Consider the following 23,019-nt stretch of genomic DNA (forward strand, 5'->3'; position numbering starts at 1 on the left):
GCTCCTTGCGAGCCCGGTGCTGGGACTCGGGATGGGAGCTCCTTGCGAGCCTGGGGCTGAGGCTGGGGGTGGGCGCTCTCGTGGGCCCGGTGCTAGGGCTGGCAGCTCTCGCGGGCTCGGTGACCTTGTTGGACGGGCCCCACGGGCGCGTCGAGCCGTGGGGTCCCAGCCCAGACGGAGGTCGGGCGGGCTGCCCGCCCGCCCTGGGCAACGGCAGCACCTTCTCTTGCCCCGGCCCCGCTCGGGGGCTGCGGGGGCTGCGGGGGCTGCGCGGGCCGCCGCTCCCGCCCCCCCTCCCGCTCCCGCCCGTCGCCTCCGCGGCCGCCCGCCCGGCGCGGCCCGGCCCGGCCCGGCGCGTTTCCTGGCGGCGGCGGCCGGGGCCGCGGCGGCGGTGCGGGGCGCGGGGGGTGCGGGGGCGGGGGGGTGTGCAGCTCTCGCTAGCGCTGCCTGTGGCCACAGCCAGGCAAGCTCACATCCCATCTGGATCACGCTCGCGCTCTCCCTTCTGCTTCCCTACCATAGAGTCGCGCTGGAAACAGAAGATAGAGGGAGTGTAGGAGCTCGCCATCTCCAAGCGATCTACATTGGGAAAAACATGGAGTCCGCTCCGGCAGCCCCCGATCCAGCAGCCAGTGAGCCGGGCAGCAGCGTCTCCGAGGCGGCCGCCGGCGCCAGGGACACCCCGGTGAACCTGGAGCCCGCCCGGAAAAGCGATGCGCCGGCTCCCGTCCGCAGGCAGAGCTACTCCAGCAGCAGCAGCAGCAGAGGTAGGGAGACTTGGGGAAGGGGGAGGGGGCCGGGGGAGTGGGATCGGGGGGTGGGTGGGAATAGGAAGAGGGGGGTAAGAGAGAAGGGGGAAATGCAGCAATTTAATCCCCTGGTTTCTTGCTCGTGCTTGCTGAAGCCGCGCACGCAAACAAGCCACGCTGGTACCCCCTGCAAAACCTTGCAAACTTTTATAGCTTCTTTTAATTGCTGCAGGAGGAGGGACAAATGCAATGAAAATACTGAGCGGTGTTTGGTGCTTTCCTATCTCTCTCGTTTATTGCCTCTGGTATCCGGATGGGGACTGTGCCCCTGAAATTACATAATTTTATAAATATATAAAGCAACAGCAGGAGTATTGGGATTCAAGGGAACAAACTTTTAAAGCTGCAGTGTCCTTCCTCCCCCCCTTTTTTCTCCCCCTCGTCTGTCTCCTTTTGACAGTTTCTCAACTGGTGTGCTGTGGCTTGTTGTGAATGGGGGATCTGTGATTAAACAGGAGATGTGCGGTTTGCGGGTGACTTATTCACTCTCTTGCGCGCTGTTTTCCCTTAATTCATTTAAGTGCATCTCAAAAATGATCTCGCGGAGCGGATGGTCTCGTAGCTGCTGTTGTTTCTTGAAGGTGCGCAACTTCGCAGAGGGTCTCTCTGCTCCCGTGGGTTCTGCTCCGCTCCCCCCCGGCCCCCCAATGAAACGCCGCAAACAAACAAACGAGCCCCCCTTGCCTGTCGCCAACTGCCGAGCCCGCTCCTGCCCCCGACTGCGCCTTTTAGTCGTGCGGGTCAGCTCTGAAGGTGCTGAGGGCGGCCGAAGTTTGGCGTCAGCTCGGCAGTGCCCGAGCCACCCCGGCGGCGGGAGGGCTGCGCGCTGCCTGCCGGGCGCCGCGGAGCGGTGCGGAGCGGTGCGCAGCGGGCAGGGCGCGCTCGCCCCGGCTCCCGCCGCGGGCATGGTGAGGGGCGCCGGCTTCAAACGCCGCCGGAGTTTGCCGAGACGTGCGAGAGGGAGGAGGCTGCCGCTTTAATTACTTGTAAATAATTTATGAAGCGTTGCTCCTACAGGAGGGGGAGCGCGCTAGAGAGGCTTCGCTCGGTAAAATCACTCGGTGATGGGTAAAAATTAATTAAATAACGCTATGTAATAATACACACGGCTGTTGAAAGAAATGACGGGCGGAGAAAAGTACGTGCCCGGCGGGAGCGGCAGCCCCCTCGGCGACCGCCGCCGGGCTGGGGCGGCGGTACCCGGCCGCCGGCCGCGGGGAGCCCGTCTCGCCTCGGACGGAGGGATTTTTGGTTGTAGGTTGGAATATGGCTGATCATGTGTTGGCTTGTGTTTTACAGTATTTTTCCCCTTTTGGCCACACCCCCCCCTTCCCAGGCAGCTTCCCACTCAGGGAATCCGCGTACAGTAAAAGCCATCGAGATGACACACGCCGAAACATTTAATTAGAGGCGATTTGCGAGCAGGGAGCGCGCAGTTCGGCGGATGCCGAGGCGAGGCGGAGCGGGCTCGGCCGGAGGAGGCCGGGTGGCCACGGGCGGGTGTGCAGGGAGCATTTGGCTGCGCGGGGTATATTTAGAGCTTGCGAGAGTGGATTTGGAATGCAAGCGCCTTATGTAACGAGGTTAATCAGAAACACTGGAGAAAATTTCCTTAATTTGTCGGGGAGTTTTCTGGATGTTTGCGGAGCGGCCGTAGTTCGCGGGTGTTACACAACGCCCCCCCCCCCCCCCCCCCCCCTCCCCCCCGGCTCTCCCGGCCGAGGGCTCCGGCGGCGCGGGCAGATGGTGCTGCCGGGGAGCGGGGCCGGCGGGCTCGGGGAGGGGGGAACTTTGGGATCCCATAAATTATGTAACGCTCGGCTGCCGTTGCTCTATGGATGCGAAAAGGAAGGGGGGCGGGGGGGGGGGGAGGGCTGGGGAGCCCGCGCGGCTCTGGTGGGGAGGGTGTTTTCTTCACGGTCCCGAATTGTTTAGGCTTTGGTACTGCTAACCTGCTGACCCACATGTCCCTCCTCCCCCGGGATTACATACGGAAGGGGGAGGGGGTCAGGGCCTCGCAGGCCCACGCAGGCCCACGCGGGCACAGGCTGACACTCGCACAGGCTCACCCTCGCCGCACGCAAGCAGGCACGGGGTTATGTAACAGTCGGAATGAAAAAACGAAGGTCAGTGATGGAGGCATCCGTCTGCAGCACAATAGCCAGCGCCGGGTGCTGTGGCTTTGCGGGCTTGAAAGTGAAATAAAGCTCACGGCAGTAACTGGCGTGTGGTTTTGAAGGGCTTGGGAAGGGAGAGGGGAGAAGGAAAAAGAGAGTGGCAGGGATGTGAAAAAAAAGAAATGTTTGGGTTTTTTCGAATGATGTAATGGAGTTGGCAGAAAATACAAGTCTACTCCTAGAGTGCAAACACTAAGAGAATCGGAGCTGGCATTCTGTGCTAATGTTGCATAAATTAGCGTATTGGAAATGAATTGACCAACACACTACACACCAGCTGATTATGCCTTTCTAATAGGTAAAACCTGAAGATACAGAGCCATGCAGGAAAACATGACAGTATTAACATTTTGGCCTCCTTGAAATCAGGACTTGATGGATTAGGAGTTAGGTGTCCCTATAGACTTGTAGCTTTTTTTAAATTTTTTTAAAACTATTGAAATAGAATTTGATTTCTTGCTTTCTTTTTCACATGGTCCTTTATTTCTTATGGCAACAGTGTGACCTTAATGTGTGACCAGCATAGGTGAAATTATTTTTAGAACAGCTACCTTAGAAGCTCATATGTTCAGCTCTGTATTGGGTTCAAGAATTTACCTGTTTGGGTCATGATTCTGCAGTGTCTTGTAAGCTGGCAGATCTGGGCTCGTGCAATCTGTGTGGAGGAGTGATAGAGACATATAGCTACTTAGATATACATACACATGCACAGACCTTTTTAACTGTAAAAATCCTTATTTTTTGACTTAGCAAGCCTTTTAAAACGCTGGAAATATTTGTTTCATATCCTTTATTTTCATAGCTGCACCTGCTGCAAAGCTGCTTTGATACTTCAGAGTTTATAATAACCAGTTTACTAGGGAATGAAGAAAACAAAATTGAAGAAGGGACTGTTGATGAAGAAGTGGGGAAAGTTTACTGTGGAATAAATTCTTAAGTGAAGCTTTAGCTATTATAATGCTAGCATTGCAAAATACCCTATCCCTTGATATACAAACATATTTGGAGCACCAGATCCTTACATAACTTGATTTTTTATTTTTCTAAGGTTATGCTGTTTGTGTTGCTGTGTAGAACGCTTAACTGAAAATATAAATTCATGAGTTATGAAAAGCACTTTTCAAATGGAGAATTGTTACCTGATTTATTTAGTATACAGGAGCATGCATGCATGCCTGACTGTTTTGGAAAATTACCTGCAGTCTGATATCAAAACCAATCATTAGAAAATTGACACCATACATGGAAAAAGCAGGAAATGGATAAAAGCCTGGTTTCTCCCCAAAAGGATATTTTTACTGCTGACGCTAATTGTTAAGATTTTTCTAAGAGCAGTCACTGTCCAGCAGGTTGAATTTCAGTCCGTGTGTGTTCTGCAACAAGGCTTTGTGGTTTGCCATGGTTAGTAAAAGGAATGCTTCCCTCACCAGCTCTGGCCCTGGACTGTGACTGTTAAGTGCCATTCATTTCACTTTGCAGGCTTTGACATCCATGGAGTTCTCCCCATGCTGCAGTATAAGGCTTAATGCATTACTAGTCCCCTTAGAAATAGTTGTAATTGAACAAACTATATTTTAATAGACAACTATTGTCTCATTAAAAATGAAAAGTATATAAAGAGCTTTTTAATCTGATAAAAAATGCTCGGTTTTTTTGGAACCGAGCTCTAGGTCTCGGTGGTAAGTCAATCAAGAGAGAACATCTTGCCGAAAAAAATGTAAAGGCAGCTCTTTTACATCATTGGAAGATGCTCTGTATAAATATTTTTATGATGCTTCATATTTAATAATAGAAATCTGCAGCTACGTAGGTATTTGTTCTTGTTTTCTCACTGTTGAGGTACTTGAGAGTATTTGCTATTTTCCAGAAGCCTTTGGAATTTATTATCATGTCATCTATTCAGCCTGATCTTTTCTCTGCTGATAGATTGGGGGGGTTGCTTTTTGTGTTTTGTTTTAATTTGGTTGGTGCTCACTCCACAAGTAGATATGTGACATCATTAATAGTGACATCAGTAGGTTTGTGTTCTTTTCTTTAAAAAATCCTTTATTGCTAGATTTTCTCCATTTCTGGATGTAGGCTATTCCATGGAGCATAGTCACGTACAAAATTTTGTGTGTTGTTTTCAGGAGGACTCTTTGAATTTTTAAAATTTGCATGTTTTCTGTAGATTTTTGAGTTGCCTTTGTCATCATTGAGGGCTATTCTGTATGCACCACTGATTTAGTCCTATTTTGGTAAATGATATGTGCTATGAATCCTTTAAAGGACAACATTGTTTTAAATGTTTGTAGCATAGGAGCAATAATAGCAGCAGTATGTTGTTCTCTTAGGAACAATGCAGTTCTCTTATTTCAATAAACCGTAACCTATTCTCTTATTTTATTTGCTTGAGAAACATCTCAGGAGCTTATAAACCAGTATGTAAATACTGTTATCATTCAACCAAATGCTGTAATTTTACTAAATAAAGAACATGTTTTGTAATGGAGATTAACGGGCTGTGTGACAATTTCAGTTTTGGGTATAGCACTGCATTTGAATGGAAAGGGCAATTTCAGCTTTGGGAGGTTGTCTGATTTTTTTATTTTTTATTTTTTTCTCTTCTAGTATTTGTTTTCTAAGCAACAAAAATGTGTGCTGGGGAAAATCTGGAATGACTGAATTGATCTCAGTGGATTTAATCTGAGAGCTGTCCCAGTGAAAATGAGAGGGGAAAAAACCCAACCTAGTTTTAAATTACTGTGATATCTGTATCACCCTTGAAATTAATTCACGAACGGGTGATCCATTCTCTGCTGAAATATTTTGAAGACCGTGTTTTCAGTGACAAGCAGTTGCAGAAACAGGTGTTAAAAAAAACCCCAAACCATTAAAATTGGGGGTATATCTAAATGCACTGGCAAGTCTGGGTGCTGTGTAGCTTAAGGACTGTTTACAGACTCCGTGCTTCCTTGCTTCTGAACGTGAAGCAAAGGAGCTGTAGTCGGAGGCAGCAGTAGCTGGTATCATGCATGCACTTGTGGAAGGCAGGGGAAGGGAAAGGGGAATGTCGGGACCAGGTAGTTTACAGGAAGCTGTCAAAACAGAACAATACGCTTGACTTAAGGCCTTCCATTTCTGTACTGGGAGGCGATTGTCACCTCCTCAGCTGTCTGTCCATCCTAGACCTTTTAGCTATAGGCACCTGTACTATCAAAGACTTCCTGTCATCTCAGTTCCTTGGGGCAGGATGTTGTGGGGGAAAGCACTGGCTGCTTCTCAAGTGGAGCTGAATTTTTTGCTCTGTCACAGTAGACTTCCACCTGGACCTGAGCTCACTAGGAAGATTCTGTAGTTTTCTGAATTTTTGTGGCTTTAGTAGAAGAGGAAGTTCCTACAGGTAAGTCAGAGAAACTTTTGGATGGGTGGAAGCTTCCACACTTCATATGCAGATTTCTGCTGTCTTGTTTTCTCTTCCTCAGTCTTTTTTCAGGTATCTTGTGTTTCATCTATTGGTGAGACAGTCTTTATAGCCCTGATAATCAGTTCTGGAAATGTATTTTACAGAACTGTTAGTTTTAAGATTATATATACCCACAGCTGGCAGACAATTCATGTCTCCTTACCTGAACAGATTCTTACAGATATGTAGAGGAGGACCCTGCAGAGCAGGGTCTAAATCCTCTACCGTCACTAGATCCATGTTACACAAATCGTGTCGTGAACGGATGGAACTTCATTTTAAGGGTTGTTAGCTTTTTTGGCCGCAGTGTTCTGATAGGAGGCTTTTCTACAGCTTTGCTGTTCTGATGATTAGAAATCCTCTTCTCACTTTTAACTAACCGCATTCACGATCAGTTAGTTCGCTTTCTTCTTTAAATGTTGGTTATAAAATCTCCTTGGACTAAAAATGAAGAAGAGGCTGATATTGTATTTTGTGATAGCTGAACTAACATACTGAGCTCTGTTCTCTGACTCACAGTTTAGCACTTAAGCATATCTGTTGTAGATGGACTGTGCTGATAGAAACACGAGAATAGCTTGGGTTGTATGTCACGAGGAGTTAAATTGTCTAATTTCTTGAATGTAAGGGTGGTGAATTATTCTTCATACTCTTATCTGAAGTCTCATCTAGGTATGTTTCATTCTCGGTAACAACTGAGCTCTTCAGAGACTGAATGTATTAGGGTGTGTACTTCTATGAAGAAATTGTGGGGCTTATTTTACAGCAGTTTAATCTTATAGTTTAGCCTCATTGCACTGTTCATTTGGAAGGATCCCCAGGTGTTTTAAACACTATCGGGAACCATTTTGCTTATTACTGAAATCCAGCCACTTCTTGTGTGGAATCTGACAGCTGTTTAATGGTGCTCAGCCATGCTAAGCAGATCAGAACAGAAAGTGAAGAATACCATACCTGATTGAAACACTCAGAGGGATTTTAGGTACAGATAATATAATTATCTGCATTGGAATTGGGTCAAACAGCTCTATTCCTGTAGAAAATTACTAGATATTTTCAGTGGCGGTGTATGGTCAAGAAATTGGTTTGAAATACCTTCCAGAAAATGATACCCCCAGCAGTGAGATAATCGAAGATCCTGCTGCTTACCCTATTGTGATCACCAGTTGCGGTATGATCAATGTTTTCTTCAGGTATTTCTAGATGTATTAATTGTTTGGTCCCATGCTGGTATGTGAAATCTTACAAACCAGGGGGGATAACCGGGATGTTGCAGGTCTTGCTTTGAAAAGAAGATTCTTGTACAGTTCTGTTCTTTAAATAGTGAGTTGCATTGTTGTATGTGAAATGTGCTCACATTAACAGCGATTTAAAAAATGCTTTTAGGGGATCTGTTGACACTAAGCTAGTAGAGGATGGGGGAGGTGGGTGTCATAGTGTTTTCTTTTGAGGGTATTGGGGAGTATGGGGAAAACATGTAGCTATTTTCCAGTTGTCTTCAATTTTACTTCCCATATAATCTAGCAAAACAGAATACAAACAGAAGATCTGTAAAGGATGTCAGGGAACAAAAGTGAAAATGCACGATCAACTGAATGTATATAAATGTTCCAGTAATCATGACCAACTGCAGAGTCTTTCATTTGTAATTTAATCTAATAATTTCCATGCACTTCTAAAGGAACACACTATGAAGCTGGCAACTTCTGAGAAATTGCTGTGCTGTTACAAACAGCATTTGAGCTGGCATTATAACAGCATGATAGATAGTGAGATGGAGAACAAAGTTAGCAGTTGAAACTGAGCTGAGAGAAATTGCTAGCAGAATGTGAGAAAGCAGAGTTGGATTATGATAACCTCCCTTGTAGAATCAAATTAAACCTTTTTAAAGGTTTTATTGATTTTTAGTTTGTAGTTGTACCATGTATTTACCTCACATGGGTACATGAGATTAATGAGGCAGGTGTAGCGATCACGGAGTGAAAAACTGTGGTGCTGCTGTTCTTTTTAAATGTTTCATTTTGTACAGACTGTGGGATATTTACAGCATTAATTGACAATATGTCTGTGTGCTTTAGTTCTGCAACTGTTCAAATGGATTGAAAGTGTTTAATATACAGAAACGGTGGAAATGAAAACTCCTGAACTCCTAGAAGGAGGTTGAACAGAGCACCCCCCCACCTTTTTTTATTACTCGCATAAAAATCCTTATAAAGGGCATGCTCGTCCAAAGAGGTGGTTTGTGTGGAGAATGATGAATATATGCCCAAGAAGGCTGCAGCTGCCTGAAAATATGGCTGAAAGAATACAAAATTTAAAAAAAATCAAAAAACAGAGGTAGACCATTTGGCATAAGTGCTATCAAGTATGCATCCAATAGCATTGCCAACTCCTCACATATGAAAGAGGAATTTTTTTCCATAGTTATGTAGAAGTGTATGCCATACACTTCTGAAATACATATATATGCAAAACTGTAGACACCACGGGGAAGACTTAAATTATGTATTAGTAGAGCTTGACTTGACTGTTTTGGCACTGAAACAAGGTCTGTTAGATAAAGTCAAGGATACCAAGGCCAAGGCTTGTGAAATGCAAATTACAGGTTTTATTTTCTTCCTGTCATGGAAGTGTGAGAATACTTTAAAGTAGGATTTCCCCTCATAGTTTGTCTTCAAAGGTAGAAGTGGGAAAAAATGCCTTTTTATGAACTGATAGATGACTTTGCCAAAGTCTATACCAAATGTAAATCAGTCAGAGGGCTGTGCTGCATTACATCTGTTAACTAAGGGCAGAAAGGTAAGGTTTAAACTATTCCTGTGAAAGAAGTCTTGAAATTTGATAAGACAGGCTAAAATACAGCTTTTGTTAATACTTTACTTGAAGTCAAAAACTGTCAGCATAAAGCGTCTTCTAAATCCTGTGTATATTAAAAAATAAAATAAAATGAAACCAATCTCAAAGGAAACTAGGGCATATCAAAAACCTCTTCTCTTTCTGCATCATACTTCATTTGTGTAATCTTCAAGAGAAGTCTTGTTAGTTATTTGTGTTGTCATTATAGAAGTTAGGAAGGGTCCTTTGCTGCCTGGGTTGTTACAGAGAGGCCTTTTAAAACTTCTAATGAAATATACTCTGAACTACTAACATCTGATGTTGAGTCATAGAGTTTCTGAGATAATACATATAAAAGTAAGTCTGTTAGCAAAAACACAAAAGCAACTCTTTCTGGGGTTAGTGTTTGGAGGAATAATGGATGAAGAAATATGTAGTGGTGTCGTACTTTCAGTCTCTAAGCATTTTTGCCCGTCTGTTAACGGCCAGCCAGTCTTTACACTTTGAGAGTCTTTAAAAAACAAACCGGTAAGTCATTTCTACAGATTTCATTACCGTTCAACACTCTCGACATTTGTAATGGTATATTATTTTCTACTGAAATCAGGTGTATTTTTAAAAACTGAAGTAATCTGATTTTCATGAACATGAATCTGCAAGAGATCAGATTAAGGTCAGTCATATGTTAGCAGCATGAAAGCTACCCTTGGCTATTAGAAAAGTTCTGCTCTACTGGCAGAAGACATGATCCTGTGACAGTTTATATGTGTGTTTAATACTAAGCGTCGTGAATGATTCTTTTGATGTAAGTGATACTACTTCACTGTACAGAGCTAGGGGTGTATGTGTAATAAAGATCAAGGGAGGACTGCTAGTAATCAAGATGAGCACTGTGAAATTGTTTAAGAAAAATATGAAATTCTAATACCAATGAAATGACTTTGAAAAAAAAGATGAATTAACTGTTGTTTTCAGGGTAGGTAGGGCTGGGTGAGTAGTTGTAATTACTTTGGCAGATATATTGTTACCCTGCTATAATTTTGCTTGCAGGATCATACTGTGGCTCCATTGCTGGAGAAGAGTTTAGATCCTTACTTAAGAACAGCTGTTACGAGATGAGCAAGAATTTCCTTGTGTACAGAACCTGAGTTGCACTTGTCTGTCGGTGTATATGGAGTGTGTTTGCTAAGATTACTAAAAGTTTTATTTTGTAATTGCTGAAATCCTAGCTCTATTCTTATAACAATCAAAAAGTCTTTAAAGTCTTTTCTGTTTCCTGTCTTTTCTGATGGAGAGGAGAAGGGAGGGAAAGGGGAATAAATTGTAGGGACTTACCTGCAGAAAATCTAGAAAGCTGACTGTTGAGGTGACCTGGCTTACTGGTGTTTATCTCTCTAGATTTTGGCTAGTTGTTGGAATCTGTTTATGCTATTTTGGCTGCTTCTAATAGAGTTTGACCATAACTGAATCATCTTCTCTTTTTTGTTTTCTGGGTAAATTACACTATACCACTTTACCTCTACTTAGAGATTCATGGGTCTAGTTCATGAGAAGTTGCAGTTGTTAATTTTTTTGACCATAATACCCCACTGAAATTACTATGGCAGGTCAGCAGTGTCCCAGAGATGCTGTAGTGTGACTAGTAGTGTAATATCCAAGACTATGCAAAAGAACAAGGGAAGTTGGTTTTTTTTTTTTTTTTTTTTTTTGATAGGGAAGCAAAATCCTTCTAAAATTCTAGCTAGTCATTAACTTTCCAGAGCAGTGCTTGCATCTCTTAGAAACAGGCTCAAGGCTTTCTGTCACTAAAATCTTTGGTTTCAGTTCTCCGGTGAACGTTCCCCCATACAACATTCACCTTAAAGGGGATGAGGACAAAAGATTCTAGATGAAGCCAGGATCAACAGAGCAGCTAGATTTATGGATAGCCATGAGCTTCCATTTAGAAGGCTGTATTTAGTCCCAGCACTGGGCTTCTCTGTGCTAGCCATGTGCTGAAATGGCTGACTGGCGTTCCCAAGTCCACCTTCCTGTTGTTTTCAGCCCAGTTTAGAGGCTGTAGAAATGGCGTGTCACAGATCTCTGCAATTGGCAAATCTCCTCTGAATTTCTTCCACGTATCCTTTCTTTTCTTTTTCACAGCAGAGGTTCAAAGCAGAATGTCTTTAGGGATTTGAGAGCAAATGATCACAAGTGGCGAGGTGGGGACTCATGCCAATATACTGAAAATATTTTGTTGCATTGCTTTTCTCTGTACACAGCAGAACGCACACTGGAAGCAAACTCGGCTCTGGAAAGGCAGCAATAGAAAATGTAAAAACAAACCCAGAAAGGAAGTAAATGAAGCCAAAGGGGGAGCAGGGTAGTTTTGGGTAATGAACAGTAAAAGAAAGATGTGGCACTTAAGGAAGAAGTGTAATGAAAGGGCACAAAGGAAAGATGACTGATTTGGAGAACGGCCTGAAAAAACCACCACGTTTAGAAAAGGACTGGAGTAGTGGGGGAAACTACGGTGTCTACTGAGGGGAGGGGAGTTCAGTGCCTTATTGATTCTGGACAATTCATATGTTAATATTCTGTGATCTTGTCTTTACCATGGAATGTATTAAAATATTTATTTTAATGTCATAAAATATATTTTAGTGTATGGTGGGGTCTCAAACAGTTGCCTCTCACAGATTTGCTTCAGCACCCTATTGTTTCCAGTGAACTCTGACTAAATGCTTTTAGCATAGATGTTGTGCTAATGTGTTATATGAATTATTTGTCTTATCTCAGTGCTGTGAAATTAGGAGCCCTTTCCCACAGTGTGTTAAGCAGATTAAAAGGAAAGCCTGTTTCTATGGTCCAGGAACAGTGCAAATATTTTTTTTTTTAAAAAAAAAAGGGAAAGAAAAAAAAAGTTGTGGTCTAACCAGTGGAGTGCTGTGAGGAGGCTTTATGAAGCAAATGCATTTTGTAACATAAATAGTGAGATGCTTCCAAGCTTCCCTTGAAAATTGTTTTCCTTGGTGCCTTAAATAAGGGGAAGAGTTTGGGATTGGTAGTTTCTACTAAAACACCTTTTGTTGTCTTTTGAAATTAACTTCCTAGGCAGGTATGCAGTTTCTTCTTCAAAACCTTGTCAGTGACTAAAGGGCTACATTTACTTTCTGGTAGACAGTCCTGGGGCAGATTTTGGGCTGTTTTGAAAATCGCTGAGCATCATATTAGAGGCTACGACGAGCTATTTTTTATTTGTAAGAGAAATTGCTTTAAAAAGAAGTCAAGCGATGGCTTTGCAGAGGTACACATGAAATTCAGGATCCATGTTACTCTGTCTCTTGAATTTCTGTCTTGTGTATCAGTCCCTCCTCCCTTATGGATCGACTATATTTTAGTTACAGCAATATTTTATTTCTACCAACTTACTCTAATCTTATTGTCATAATGTTCCAAGACACTTTATATGATAACTGCTCTTCTACCTGTGTGGTATTTGTCATGTAAAAAGTCTAAAGCTATAATGCCATTATTGCAGACACAGCACATGCTTAAGGTAAAAAGAATATCTCACTGTGTTTGAGCAATAGCTTAGTTAAGACATCACATATTATTGTAATATGTATTTGGGAGGGGACAGAGTAATGGTATGTTGTCAGAATGAGTGTTGTACTTTTTCTGGACTCTGTTCCTATTTCTGTAGCTTTCTCATTAATTTCTCTTATTTCCCTACATGGAAATAAGAAACTAGGTTGTGTATTACTACAGCAGTAATGATACCCCTTGGGGCCTCTTCGGATCATGATCACAGAATGGTTTGGGTTGGAAGGGACCTTAAAGATCATCTAGTTCCAGCCCCCCTGCCATGGGCAGGGACACCTTCCACTAGCCCAGGTTGCTCACAGCCCCGTCCAACCTGGCCTTGAACACTGCCAGGGAAACCTGTGCCAGTGTCTCACCACCCTCACAGTAAAGAATTTCTTCCTTAGATCTAATCTAAATCTACCCTCTTTCAGTTTAAAACCATTACCGCTTGTCCTATCACTACATGCCTTTGTAAAAAGTGCCTCCTCAGCTTTCTTGCAGGCCTTCTTTAAGTACTGGAGGGCTGCTAGAAGGTCTCCCCGGAGCCTTCTCTTCTCCAGGCTGAACAACCCCAACCGTCTCAGTCTGTCCCCATAAGGAAGATTGTCCAGCACCCTGATCATCTCCGTGGCCTCCTCTGGACCCACTCGAGCAGGCCCGTGTCCTTCTGATGCTGGGGGCCCCAGAACTGGACCCAGCACTGCAGGGGGGGTCTCACAAGAGCAGAGTAGAGAGGGAGAATCCCCTCCCTGTACCTGCTGGCGACACTTCTCTTGATGCAGCCCAGGATGCAGGTGGCTTTCTGGGTTGCGAGCACACACTGCTGGGTCATAGTCAGTTTTCCATCCAGTGATACCCCCAAGTTCTTTCTCCACAGGGCTGATCTCAATCTACTCCTCACCCAGCCTGTATTTGTGCTTGGGATTGCCCCGACCCATGGGCAGGACCTTGCACTTGGCCTTGTTGAACTTCGGGAGGTTTGCACGGTCCCACCTCTCCAGCCTGCCCAGGTCCCTCTGGATGGCACATGCCTTCCCTTCAGCGTGTGACCCCACCACACAGCTTGGTGTAATTGGTGAACTTGCTGAGGGTACCTCGATCCCACTGTCCACGTCACCACAAAGATTTTAAACAGCGCTGGTCCCCACACCAACCCCTGAGGATGCCACTTGTCACTGCTCTCCACTTGGACATCGAGCCGTTGACCACAACTCTTTGAGTGCGACCATCCAGCCAATTCCTTATCCACTGAGTGGTGCATCCTTCAAATCCATGTCTCTCCAGTTTAGAGTCAAGGATGTCATGTGGGACAGTGTCAAATACTTTGCACAAGTCCAGGTGGATGACATCAGATCAGGGTTGAGAAGTCATGAAAATGCTTATGGACTACACTGTATGGAGGTTTAGGCTGAGATGCATTGAGTTTAAAATCATGAGGACAGAAAAAGGCAGGAAATGCAAGAGAGTTGATCCGTTATTTCCCTGTCTGTGGAGTAAGTTAGCAGCACCAGGCCACTGAAGTGCCATAGAAGGTACTTGAAGGTTTGACTTCAGGCATTTACTTTGTGCAGAAGGAAGGGGTAGGCAGAAGTCTGGCATTTTTCTCTCTGTCAGTGTCAGAGAAGGAGGCAGCAGCTGTGCCTAAATGGTTTTCCTTCTTATTCTCCAGCACCTGCTCTAGGTGTCCTTTTGTAAGACCAGCTCTATGCAACTATGTGTCTCTGGGATACCTGTGTGTTTTGCTGGCACAGGAAATGAAAAATTCACACTCTGTCACTGATACTGCAGTCTAAACTACTGGTGTGGATGCAGCTATGCCAGCAGAAGGGAGCATTTATCAGTTTATCATGTGTTTGAAGGAAAAGTGTAGCAATGCCAGCATTTTTTTTTTTTTTTCTTAAAAATTGTCTTCTGTCAAGCTATAGCTTGTCATGCTGGAGGTAGTGAGGGCTGGGGAGGAGGGCAACTTTTTTTGCCATAGCTGTGTTAGCAGAGGCTCTGCTGTATAGGCGGTGCTTAACAATCTTCTGGAGACTGTAGGGATCTCTCTCAGGCTAGCCCTTATGAAGTGGCAATTATACCACTACTGGTCAGTGGACTTACATGGTTTAGTTTATATGAAAGACTTCAGATCCCCCTGCAAACTGTACACTACAGTTCTGTGGTGTTCTACAAAAAGATTTTGCAGTATGTTATGTATTAAAACTTCATAAGAAATAGATAAGTGGTGGTGGTGGCAGGGAAGCAGTATTCCTTCCTTTGGTATAAATTCTTACTTGTGAGCATTTTTTCAGTGTCTCTTGACCAGACCAGCACAGAGAAATTTGATTTTAGTCTGTCTCATGTAGTGTCTGATTATTGGAACCACATTTAAGTGTAAATGTAAGCAGTTGAAGTTTTTGTGTAATGCTGACATTTCTGTGTGATATCTCTCCAGAAAAGTAAATATTTCTACATTACTTTTTTTCAATGTAGTGTTTTTTCTGTTAGCACATTGTTTTTGGTTTGCATTTCTTTTTCATATTTTTCCAATGTGTTTTTTTTTTAAGCAGAGGCCTGTAACTGCTGGACATTACTGAGAAAAACTCTATAAACCAAGAACATATAGGGAATAATTAAGTTATTTTAAAATGAAGGCATTTGAAATTTTTAATACCTTTAAATTTAAAACATACTTTAGATTCAAATCATATCATGAAGCTGTTCTGCATGACTTCCACCAGCCCCTCCTTTTAGAGGTTTCACTTTTATTTGTAATTTGTTTTCAAGTGTGCAATTAATAGTAATATGGCAATCATTCAGTTTCACAGAACCAGGTAGGCTTCTAGCACTGTGAAGAGGTTTCTAATACAACGTAAAAACACATTATTCAAGCCACTGCCCTAACAAGTAGCCTCTTCACATTTTCCTTAAGGACAATTTGGAAGAAAAAATCAATTCCTTCCAGTGGCACAGATGTGGTTATAAATTTTTCTATTGCTGGTGAAATTTGCTCATGAATATTCCAAATGGGAAGGTGTCTGTTCCTTCAAATTTGGTTAAAACTTCACATGGTGAAACTAGAAGGATGTAGTGCGGATGTGATGTGCTTTTTTTGAGTATCACATTTGTTCATCTGGATACAGGTATCCACAGAGTTACTGTGGTCAGGAGTGGGACAGAGTTCTGAAACATTCACACTGTATAAATTTTTACACTGCAAGAAGTTAATTCAGTTCATTGTCTCAGGTGAGAGTTCTTACTGTGGCCATTGAGTTAATCAAAGGGGAAAAGTCTTGCAGGAGAGTGTTAACAGCAACAAACACAAATTCTGTTTGAATTCCTTGATAGCAGTTCTTCATATGGTTTAGTCTACCTGATCAAATCTGTCCTTAGAAACTGAAAGGAATGACTGGGCTTTAGAACTCCCTTTCTCTAGAACTACCTTGTCCTTTGGGCACAGGGAAAACCACCTATTTCTCTTCCACACCCGCCTCGTTAAGTTCAGACATAGTATGTGTGAGGTGACTGCAGTCATGGTGTGACCGTGCCTGACATATTATAGCCAGGAGCAGGTATTAGCAAGAGTGAGTATCTCATGGCTTCGCAGCGCTAGGGGACGAAAGGGCGTTGGGAGGGCTCTGGTTTGATGGCCACATCAAACGCTACTGCAGGTTCTGAGCTTTAAATGCAAGTGTTCGCTCAACATAAGTTGATGATATCAACCATCAAAGACTGTTTAATGTGAACTGGAGTTTCAGATCTGGGATGTAAAAAGAATTGAAATACAGTACGTTATGTAACTTTAGGTTGCTAATATGCAGTTGTATTACAGAAAAGGATTAAGGGCAAGTTTTATCCAAAGGCACTTTCAGGAACTGGAGATATCCAAAATATTGTTAGTTATCCTTTCAGCTTTTTATTAACAGTATCTTGCTGAGGCAGGTAATTGTTAAAATTGGTAAGGAAGGCTGGTTGATAGTTAAAAGTCCGAAGTTGCATTAAAGTGAACTTTCCAGCAAAGGGGAGATAGGTCACTGCCATTGGTTTTAGCCAGAGAAACAAGCCTGTTACCTGCTTTTTGGTTCATATGTTCAGGGAGCACTGGAGGAACCTGTGTGTGACAAACTTCAGAGTAAAAAGGAGTTTGATTACAACCAGTATTCTGACAAAAGAAGTAACTAGTAAATTTCAGAAACATGGTAGCACAGGGAAGAGAGAACCAAAGAAGAAATGATACGGATCTTCTCTTGTGTTGGGAAAATGTGGCAAATATGTTGTTAGCAGTACATTTGGAATCGTGTATTCTGGGTGCAACAACATCTGTACACGTTTGGAGAGAAGGGAGAAAATAGCCTCTAACAAAAGAAGAGGGGAATATTTGCTTGCAGCAATTGATGCAGATGGATTCTCTGTCAGAGACCTAATGCTGAGATTCTTCTTGGAGAACCAAGCTAGAAGTCTTCCCTCAGAGTATAAGAGAACTGGTAAAAATATTAAAACAAAACCATACAGGTTTCTGCTGCCTCCTTCCTGGTTCTGAACTTCATCTTAGATAAATTCGGAATAGTAGCAATGCCAGCTGTCTGCCTTGAGAGGACAGGAGGTTTGTGTACCCTTCAGAAGTTGGAGAAGAGATGGAATCTCAACCATCAGTAGGCTATGGACTATTCTCATATTGAAACCCAAAGCAGCAATTAACATAACTGAATATTGCACTGTGCATGGTGCACCACAGATTTCAAACAGATCAAATTCAGCAGAGGGTTTGAATTAGAGCTTTTCTTCCAAAAATCTGCCCAAATAACAACAAAAAAAATTAATCTTAGTATGAAGACCTCACATTGAAGCATCACTCAAATGCTGTTAATAATGTAGTGACTCCATTAATTCCCATCACTGCTATGTCAGTTGATTTTCAGCTACTTGATTCATCATGATTTTGTCAGTTACATTGAAGACCCTTTTTAAATTCAGCTATTAAAAAACAGTTTAGGTTTCTGTTGACTCCCTAATTTTTGCATCTTTCCTGAGATCACTAATGTCCTGAATTAAAATTCCCATTTTAGAGTAGAAATATCTCTTGAAATTCTATTTCCTTACCTCTTCAATATATACATGTTATCCTTTTGAAGTAGATTGTACTGCTTCCCAAGAGACTAGGGAAGCTTCTGCTCTTCTTTCTGTTTGAATCTTGCTAATGCAAGTGTTACCGAGATACAATGTGTTAAATCTGCAGTGAAACAACATTGTTTTCTTTCATTCTTTTCTGTATGGTGGAAGGAAGCAGAAGAGGTTTTACTCTTAGCATTTATGACACCCAAGTGGGCATGGGAGTCACTTTTCTAACACAAGCATTATTTCTAAAAATACTCTTATATTTATTCAAACTGCCAGCTTGCTTAAGCTTTCATTTCTGAGCTAAGTAGGTTTCTAAAGAGCTCTCTTTCCAACATGAAGATGGTGGGAGCTGCTGGATGTTAAAACTTAAGTGAAATATTTATATTCCTAGAGGAAAGGTGCATCTTCGGAAAAAAATGAACATCTGCTTAATTGGTAGTGACACATATCCTGTATTTGCTTTCAGTGAACAGTTGTGAAAATTCATCTCCCCTTATGGGTCTGTGCAATTTTTGAAACTATGACCCCTTTGAATATAAGCTTTTTTATAAATGGGATCAGTTGGATTTTCTAAATTTGAGATTGAGTGCCAGTTAGGAAGATAGAGGTACCAAGCTAGAATGATGGTGTAATTAACCAGCCAGTAAAACATCCTGAATGTGAAGGTTTCATTCAAAGCATTTAACATGAAGCTTTATCAAGCAATTCTAAAATAGTAAAGGAAGGTCTTAGATAACAGCAAATGCAGGGGATGTGGTGTCCCATTAGCAGTGATATCTCCCAGGCTGATTTTTTTTAATTGACAAAATTATAACAAATGATGAACTGCTGAGATCAACATGTTGTAATGACCAATTAATGGAAACAAGGAGATGATTTTGTTTCAGAAAATTGATGTGGTGAACAACCAGAACAGATGCAGGTATGCTCATAAATTGCTAAATTGATGCACTGAAGTACTGCTTCTGAAAGATAAACAGCTGGGAAAGAGTTTGAGGAAGTGTTGATTTTTGTCTTAGTAAGATAAGTACTGACAATCAAACTAATCAAAATAATGTTTCAGTAGATTATTATTTTACTGACTTGTATACTTTGTGTGTTGAAAGTGTAATGGAATTGAGGTCTCCCTCCACTGAGAATTAATAAGATGTGTTTCATTTGTGCCTTGTGTTGGACTAACTTTGGTTTACTATTTTGCTTTTTCTCTATGCTGCTTGTGCTCCAGCCTTCTCAGTCTCTTGCCCATAGGTATTTCTCACTTATTTATTCCTTATATATCTTATTCCTCATTTATAGCCACGTGTTTTTCATGGTGAGTAAACTTTGTGATAGCTTAATGAAATTTAGCTTTGCTCATCACTATCCTAACAACCTTCCTTCTGGCTAGACAAAATTAAGCTCCAGTCTCTTTGAAGACATTTTCCTGTACAGATTTGACAACTAACTTTAGCCGACTGCTGAAAACAAGCTAAGATTATGGGCTGGCAGTAGTCACTACCAATGCTGAATATCAAAGAGGAGGTATCTAGTATTCACTGGGAAGAGAGTCCCTGTTAACAACTCGTGTTTGGGTTAAGGGAGCTGCTAGCCCAGCCGTTCTTTTAAGAGGTACCATGACCAGAGGTGGGGTTTTTTTGCCGTGAGGCTGATTACCAATGCTTTTGTTTTGTTCTTCTTCTCTTTTTAAGACTGAGCCTGAGGGAAAGGAATGTTTTTCGTGAAATACTCTGAAACTTAATTGCTTAGGTTAGCTGAGAGCAGACCACAGAGCCCCCCCCAGGGGTAGTCTACATGTGTGCCCTCAGCTCACTGGAAGTGGCAATAAACATATGCAGAGGTTTAAATGGCTCTCAGAATGTTTCCTACATAACCCTTTACTTATAAATCAGTTTATTTAGAGTTTGTAAAAAGCAAAAGTAGTGCCAGGTTTTTGTTTGCTTTCGACTCAGTGATGCTGGATATGTAATCTGTATTGTGTGGTATGAAATAGTCATGTAATGCAAGTAACAGTCTTACCAAACAAGCAGAATCGAATCTGTGGGCTCCTAAAGGCAGAAAGACCAATACTTCTAAAATTAGTTGCTTAAAGAATAGTGTTGCTGCTATTGTCATTGATATACTACACAATCAAAACTGTGGCACTGTAATATACGTAAAATGAATTTTTTTGAGGGGGAATACTTTGGCCATTACTTACTCACTTGCTTTAAATGATATGGTAATAGCTATAACTTTCAAAAAAAAAAAAACTTGAATGTAGGCTCTGTTTCTTCCCTGGACAGGCTGATATATGGAATCCTGAGGGAGCTTGTATCTTCTATGGCAGATAAGGCTGCCGGTTTCTAACCTAAAGTATGTGATTAGTGCTCTTCAATTTAGATTTGACAAGCAAGAGAGGGTATATTCTGATGCCTACATCAGATTTTCCCTTGATCCTTATGTGGAGGTTAGGTGTGTGCCAATGATACTAAAGAGTTCTGGCAGAAATGCGGAAAAATCCCAGTGCTATCCTGAGTAGATACTGTCTCTGGAAGCATAAATCCTGAAGAGCAAGTGGAAGTTGCTGTTAGGGCTGAGGAAAGGAGTATGAAAATATTGTTTGTGTGATAGCTGATTAATGGGCAAATTAAGAAAATGCATAACACAGACTGGGAAAGAGCAGAAGATGGGAGAAACCTGTTCTGAGAGGCTTCTGATGCCTGGAAACCAGATGAGTGAGTAATGTACTCTACAGGTTTTGGGATTGCTTCAAGTATTTAATGTTGCTAATAGTTACTTTGAGCTATGGTGGAATAATATGCATGCTGACTCCCAACTGCATTATTTTGTGTCGCAAGTCCAACAATATAAAGTGCCACAGTGGAAGATGTTTATACCTAGTTTCCTCACAAAGTCTAACTTTACAGCTGTTCTGATCCCCAGTTATTCTGTAGTGGCCATGAAGCTCCAGCCATTTTCTTTGCAAACAGACGAGTAAGGTCTGCATTATCTGTTTTCATCTGGTTTCCCTTTCTTAGCTGTCTGAAAAGCATTAGAAGGGAAGGGGCAGGTCTCCAAGGTTGATAAGAAGTGTTATTGTGTTTCACTTTCCACAGTGATAGCTACCATAGGGTGTTCTAATGCTACTTGTCTTCAGGTATGCAACACTGATACCTCTTACTCATCCAGATTACAGAACATGGAGTAGTCATCTCCTATAGGATTCATCTAACAATGCATAGGTGTTTGCACAGTAGATATGTATATCTGAGTTAGTTCTTCAAAATGCCCCTTACTGTCCAAAATAACAAACTGAGCATTTTTAGGGGATAATATAGGAGGGTAACTCTTCTGAAGATTGATATCCAAATTAAGTCAGAGAATCACCCTCAGTGTACCTGTTTCTGTTCTTTAAACCATAAAAATTCTGTACAGCAAGCCCAGTGTGTTAGAGTACAGAAGATTGACATATCGATACCATGGGTGCTCAAAGCTAGGAGTAGGAAGGGAATCCATCTCACCAGCATGGTTTGCAGGTAAGAATTAAAGGTGGGTAAGTTTATTTAGGGTGTGTTTCCCCCACTTACAACTTCTAGGGCAAAGATAAATTGAGACCAAATTATCTCTCTCTACTTTTTCCTTCTAACCAAGTTTTAAAAAATTAATTGTTGTGAGATTGAATATTGGATCTTTGTGTATTTAAATGGCATAATTTTCAAATTGCTGAGCATGGTTGTCAACCCAGCGAAGCTGAACATGGTTTTACTGAGAGAGGTGCAGCCCAGTGTACTTGTTAATGCAGGCAGAGTCCTTCCTTTCTTCTGACTGTTGCATTCTTTACAGGCTAAATGGAGCAATCAGAAAAGTCATACTCATAATTCATTAAAAAATGTCGAAACTGTGTGTTGAGAATAGGTGGCCCACTGCAGTTAGTCTTTTTCCGATCTAATGCAATTATTGTTATAAACTGAGACCTTTTCAAATTCCTTTTATTCAAGCACTGTGTAATATTCTTCATCTTCAAGTAATTTACGTCTGCCACCGATTGGGAAATATTTCAGATTGAATGAAGTGGAAATACACTTCCAGCTCTATATATGCAATATCATTTAAATTTTTATGGCTGACTCTAGGGCCTAAATATGCTTTCATGTGCACTTATGAAACTGCTGTCAGAATCTACACATTGCATAACTGAGGGTAGAATTTGGCCCTTTTATACCACTATACTGTTTTAAAAAAAACCAAAACCAAACCAACAAACACAAACCAAAAAGCCTCAAACCCAAAACCGTGAATCCTCATGAAATTGTCATAATACATAGCTGAAAATCTTTATTTAAATTACAGTAGTTTGAAATTTCACTTTTTATTTACACAGATCCCCCCAAACATCCTCACTTTAGCTTCTTCTGACTGTCCAAAGAATCAATGATTTTACTGCAGAAACATTCATGGATCAATAGACTTTGAAGATTAGCAGGTCATGGCCAGGTACAAAATACATGTTGTAAAACCCAGGCTCTTATATTTGCTTGAATCCTTCCTCACAAAAAATGAGAGAAGGGGTAGCTTTGAACAACAGACCTCTTTGAATGGATTAATTCCTTGTGTATTTCAAAGGGTTTCGAATATACCAGAGAAACTACAAATGTGGAATTAATTTTCAGTGACTTGAGAATTCAGCTAGCTGACAAATAGTTTTCTTAGATAAGCCAGGATGCTGAGGATGAAAGTAAGACAGTGAAAGAGCCTGAAGAGGAGCACTGTACACTGAGTTAAGTTTTTATTTTTCTGCCTTTCCACCTTCTATTGTAAATGGAGTTGCATAGAAGTAGCTGCCTTATTACTTTGCCTTTTAGTCACATTTTCCTGATTTCAGGCCTTTGTTTTCTGTGCAAGACTGGACACTAAGAACTCTAACCTCAGATGAAGATGAATAGGGCTAATTTGTGTCTGCTAAGAGTGCTAAATTAATCTTTAACTCACCAACACTCAGCTACAGCCCCTGAAATGGTCTAGACTTTTTAGAGAAGCTTAACTAGATCCAAGTAGCTTTTGCAGGTCTTTAATATTTGTATTCCAGTGCTATGTTCCTTCACCTGCT

At 42.0% G+C, this 23,019-nt stretch overlaps 1 protein-coding gene across 2 annotated transcripts in view; it reads left to right on the plus strand.

The window, feature by feature from the left end:
* Nucleotides 1-536: 536 nt before the first annotated feature.
* RORA (RAR related orphan receptor A) overlaps nucleotides 537-23,019 on the plus strand; it is a 383,110-nt gene continuing 360,627 nt past the window's right edge. For both annotated transcript variants that reach the window (XM_074879966.1, XM_074879970.1), the window contains exon 1: nucleotides 537-767. In XM_074879966.1, the coding sequence (XP_074736067.1) occupies nucleotides 596-767 (172 nt within the window). In that variant the 5' untranslated portion in view covers nucleotides 537-595. The remainder of the gene's footprint in view (nucleotides 768-23,019) is intronic.

Source organism: Strix uralensis, chromosome 11, assembly GCF_047716275.1.
Source record: "Strix uralensis isolate ZFMK-TIS-50842 chromosome 11, bStrUra1, whole genome shotgun sequence".
NCBI classification, from domain to species: Eukaryota; Metazoa; Chordata; class Aves; order Strigiformes; family Strigidae; genus Strix; species Strix uralensis.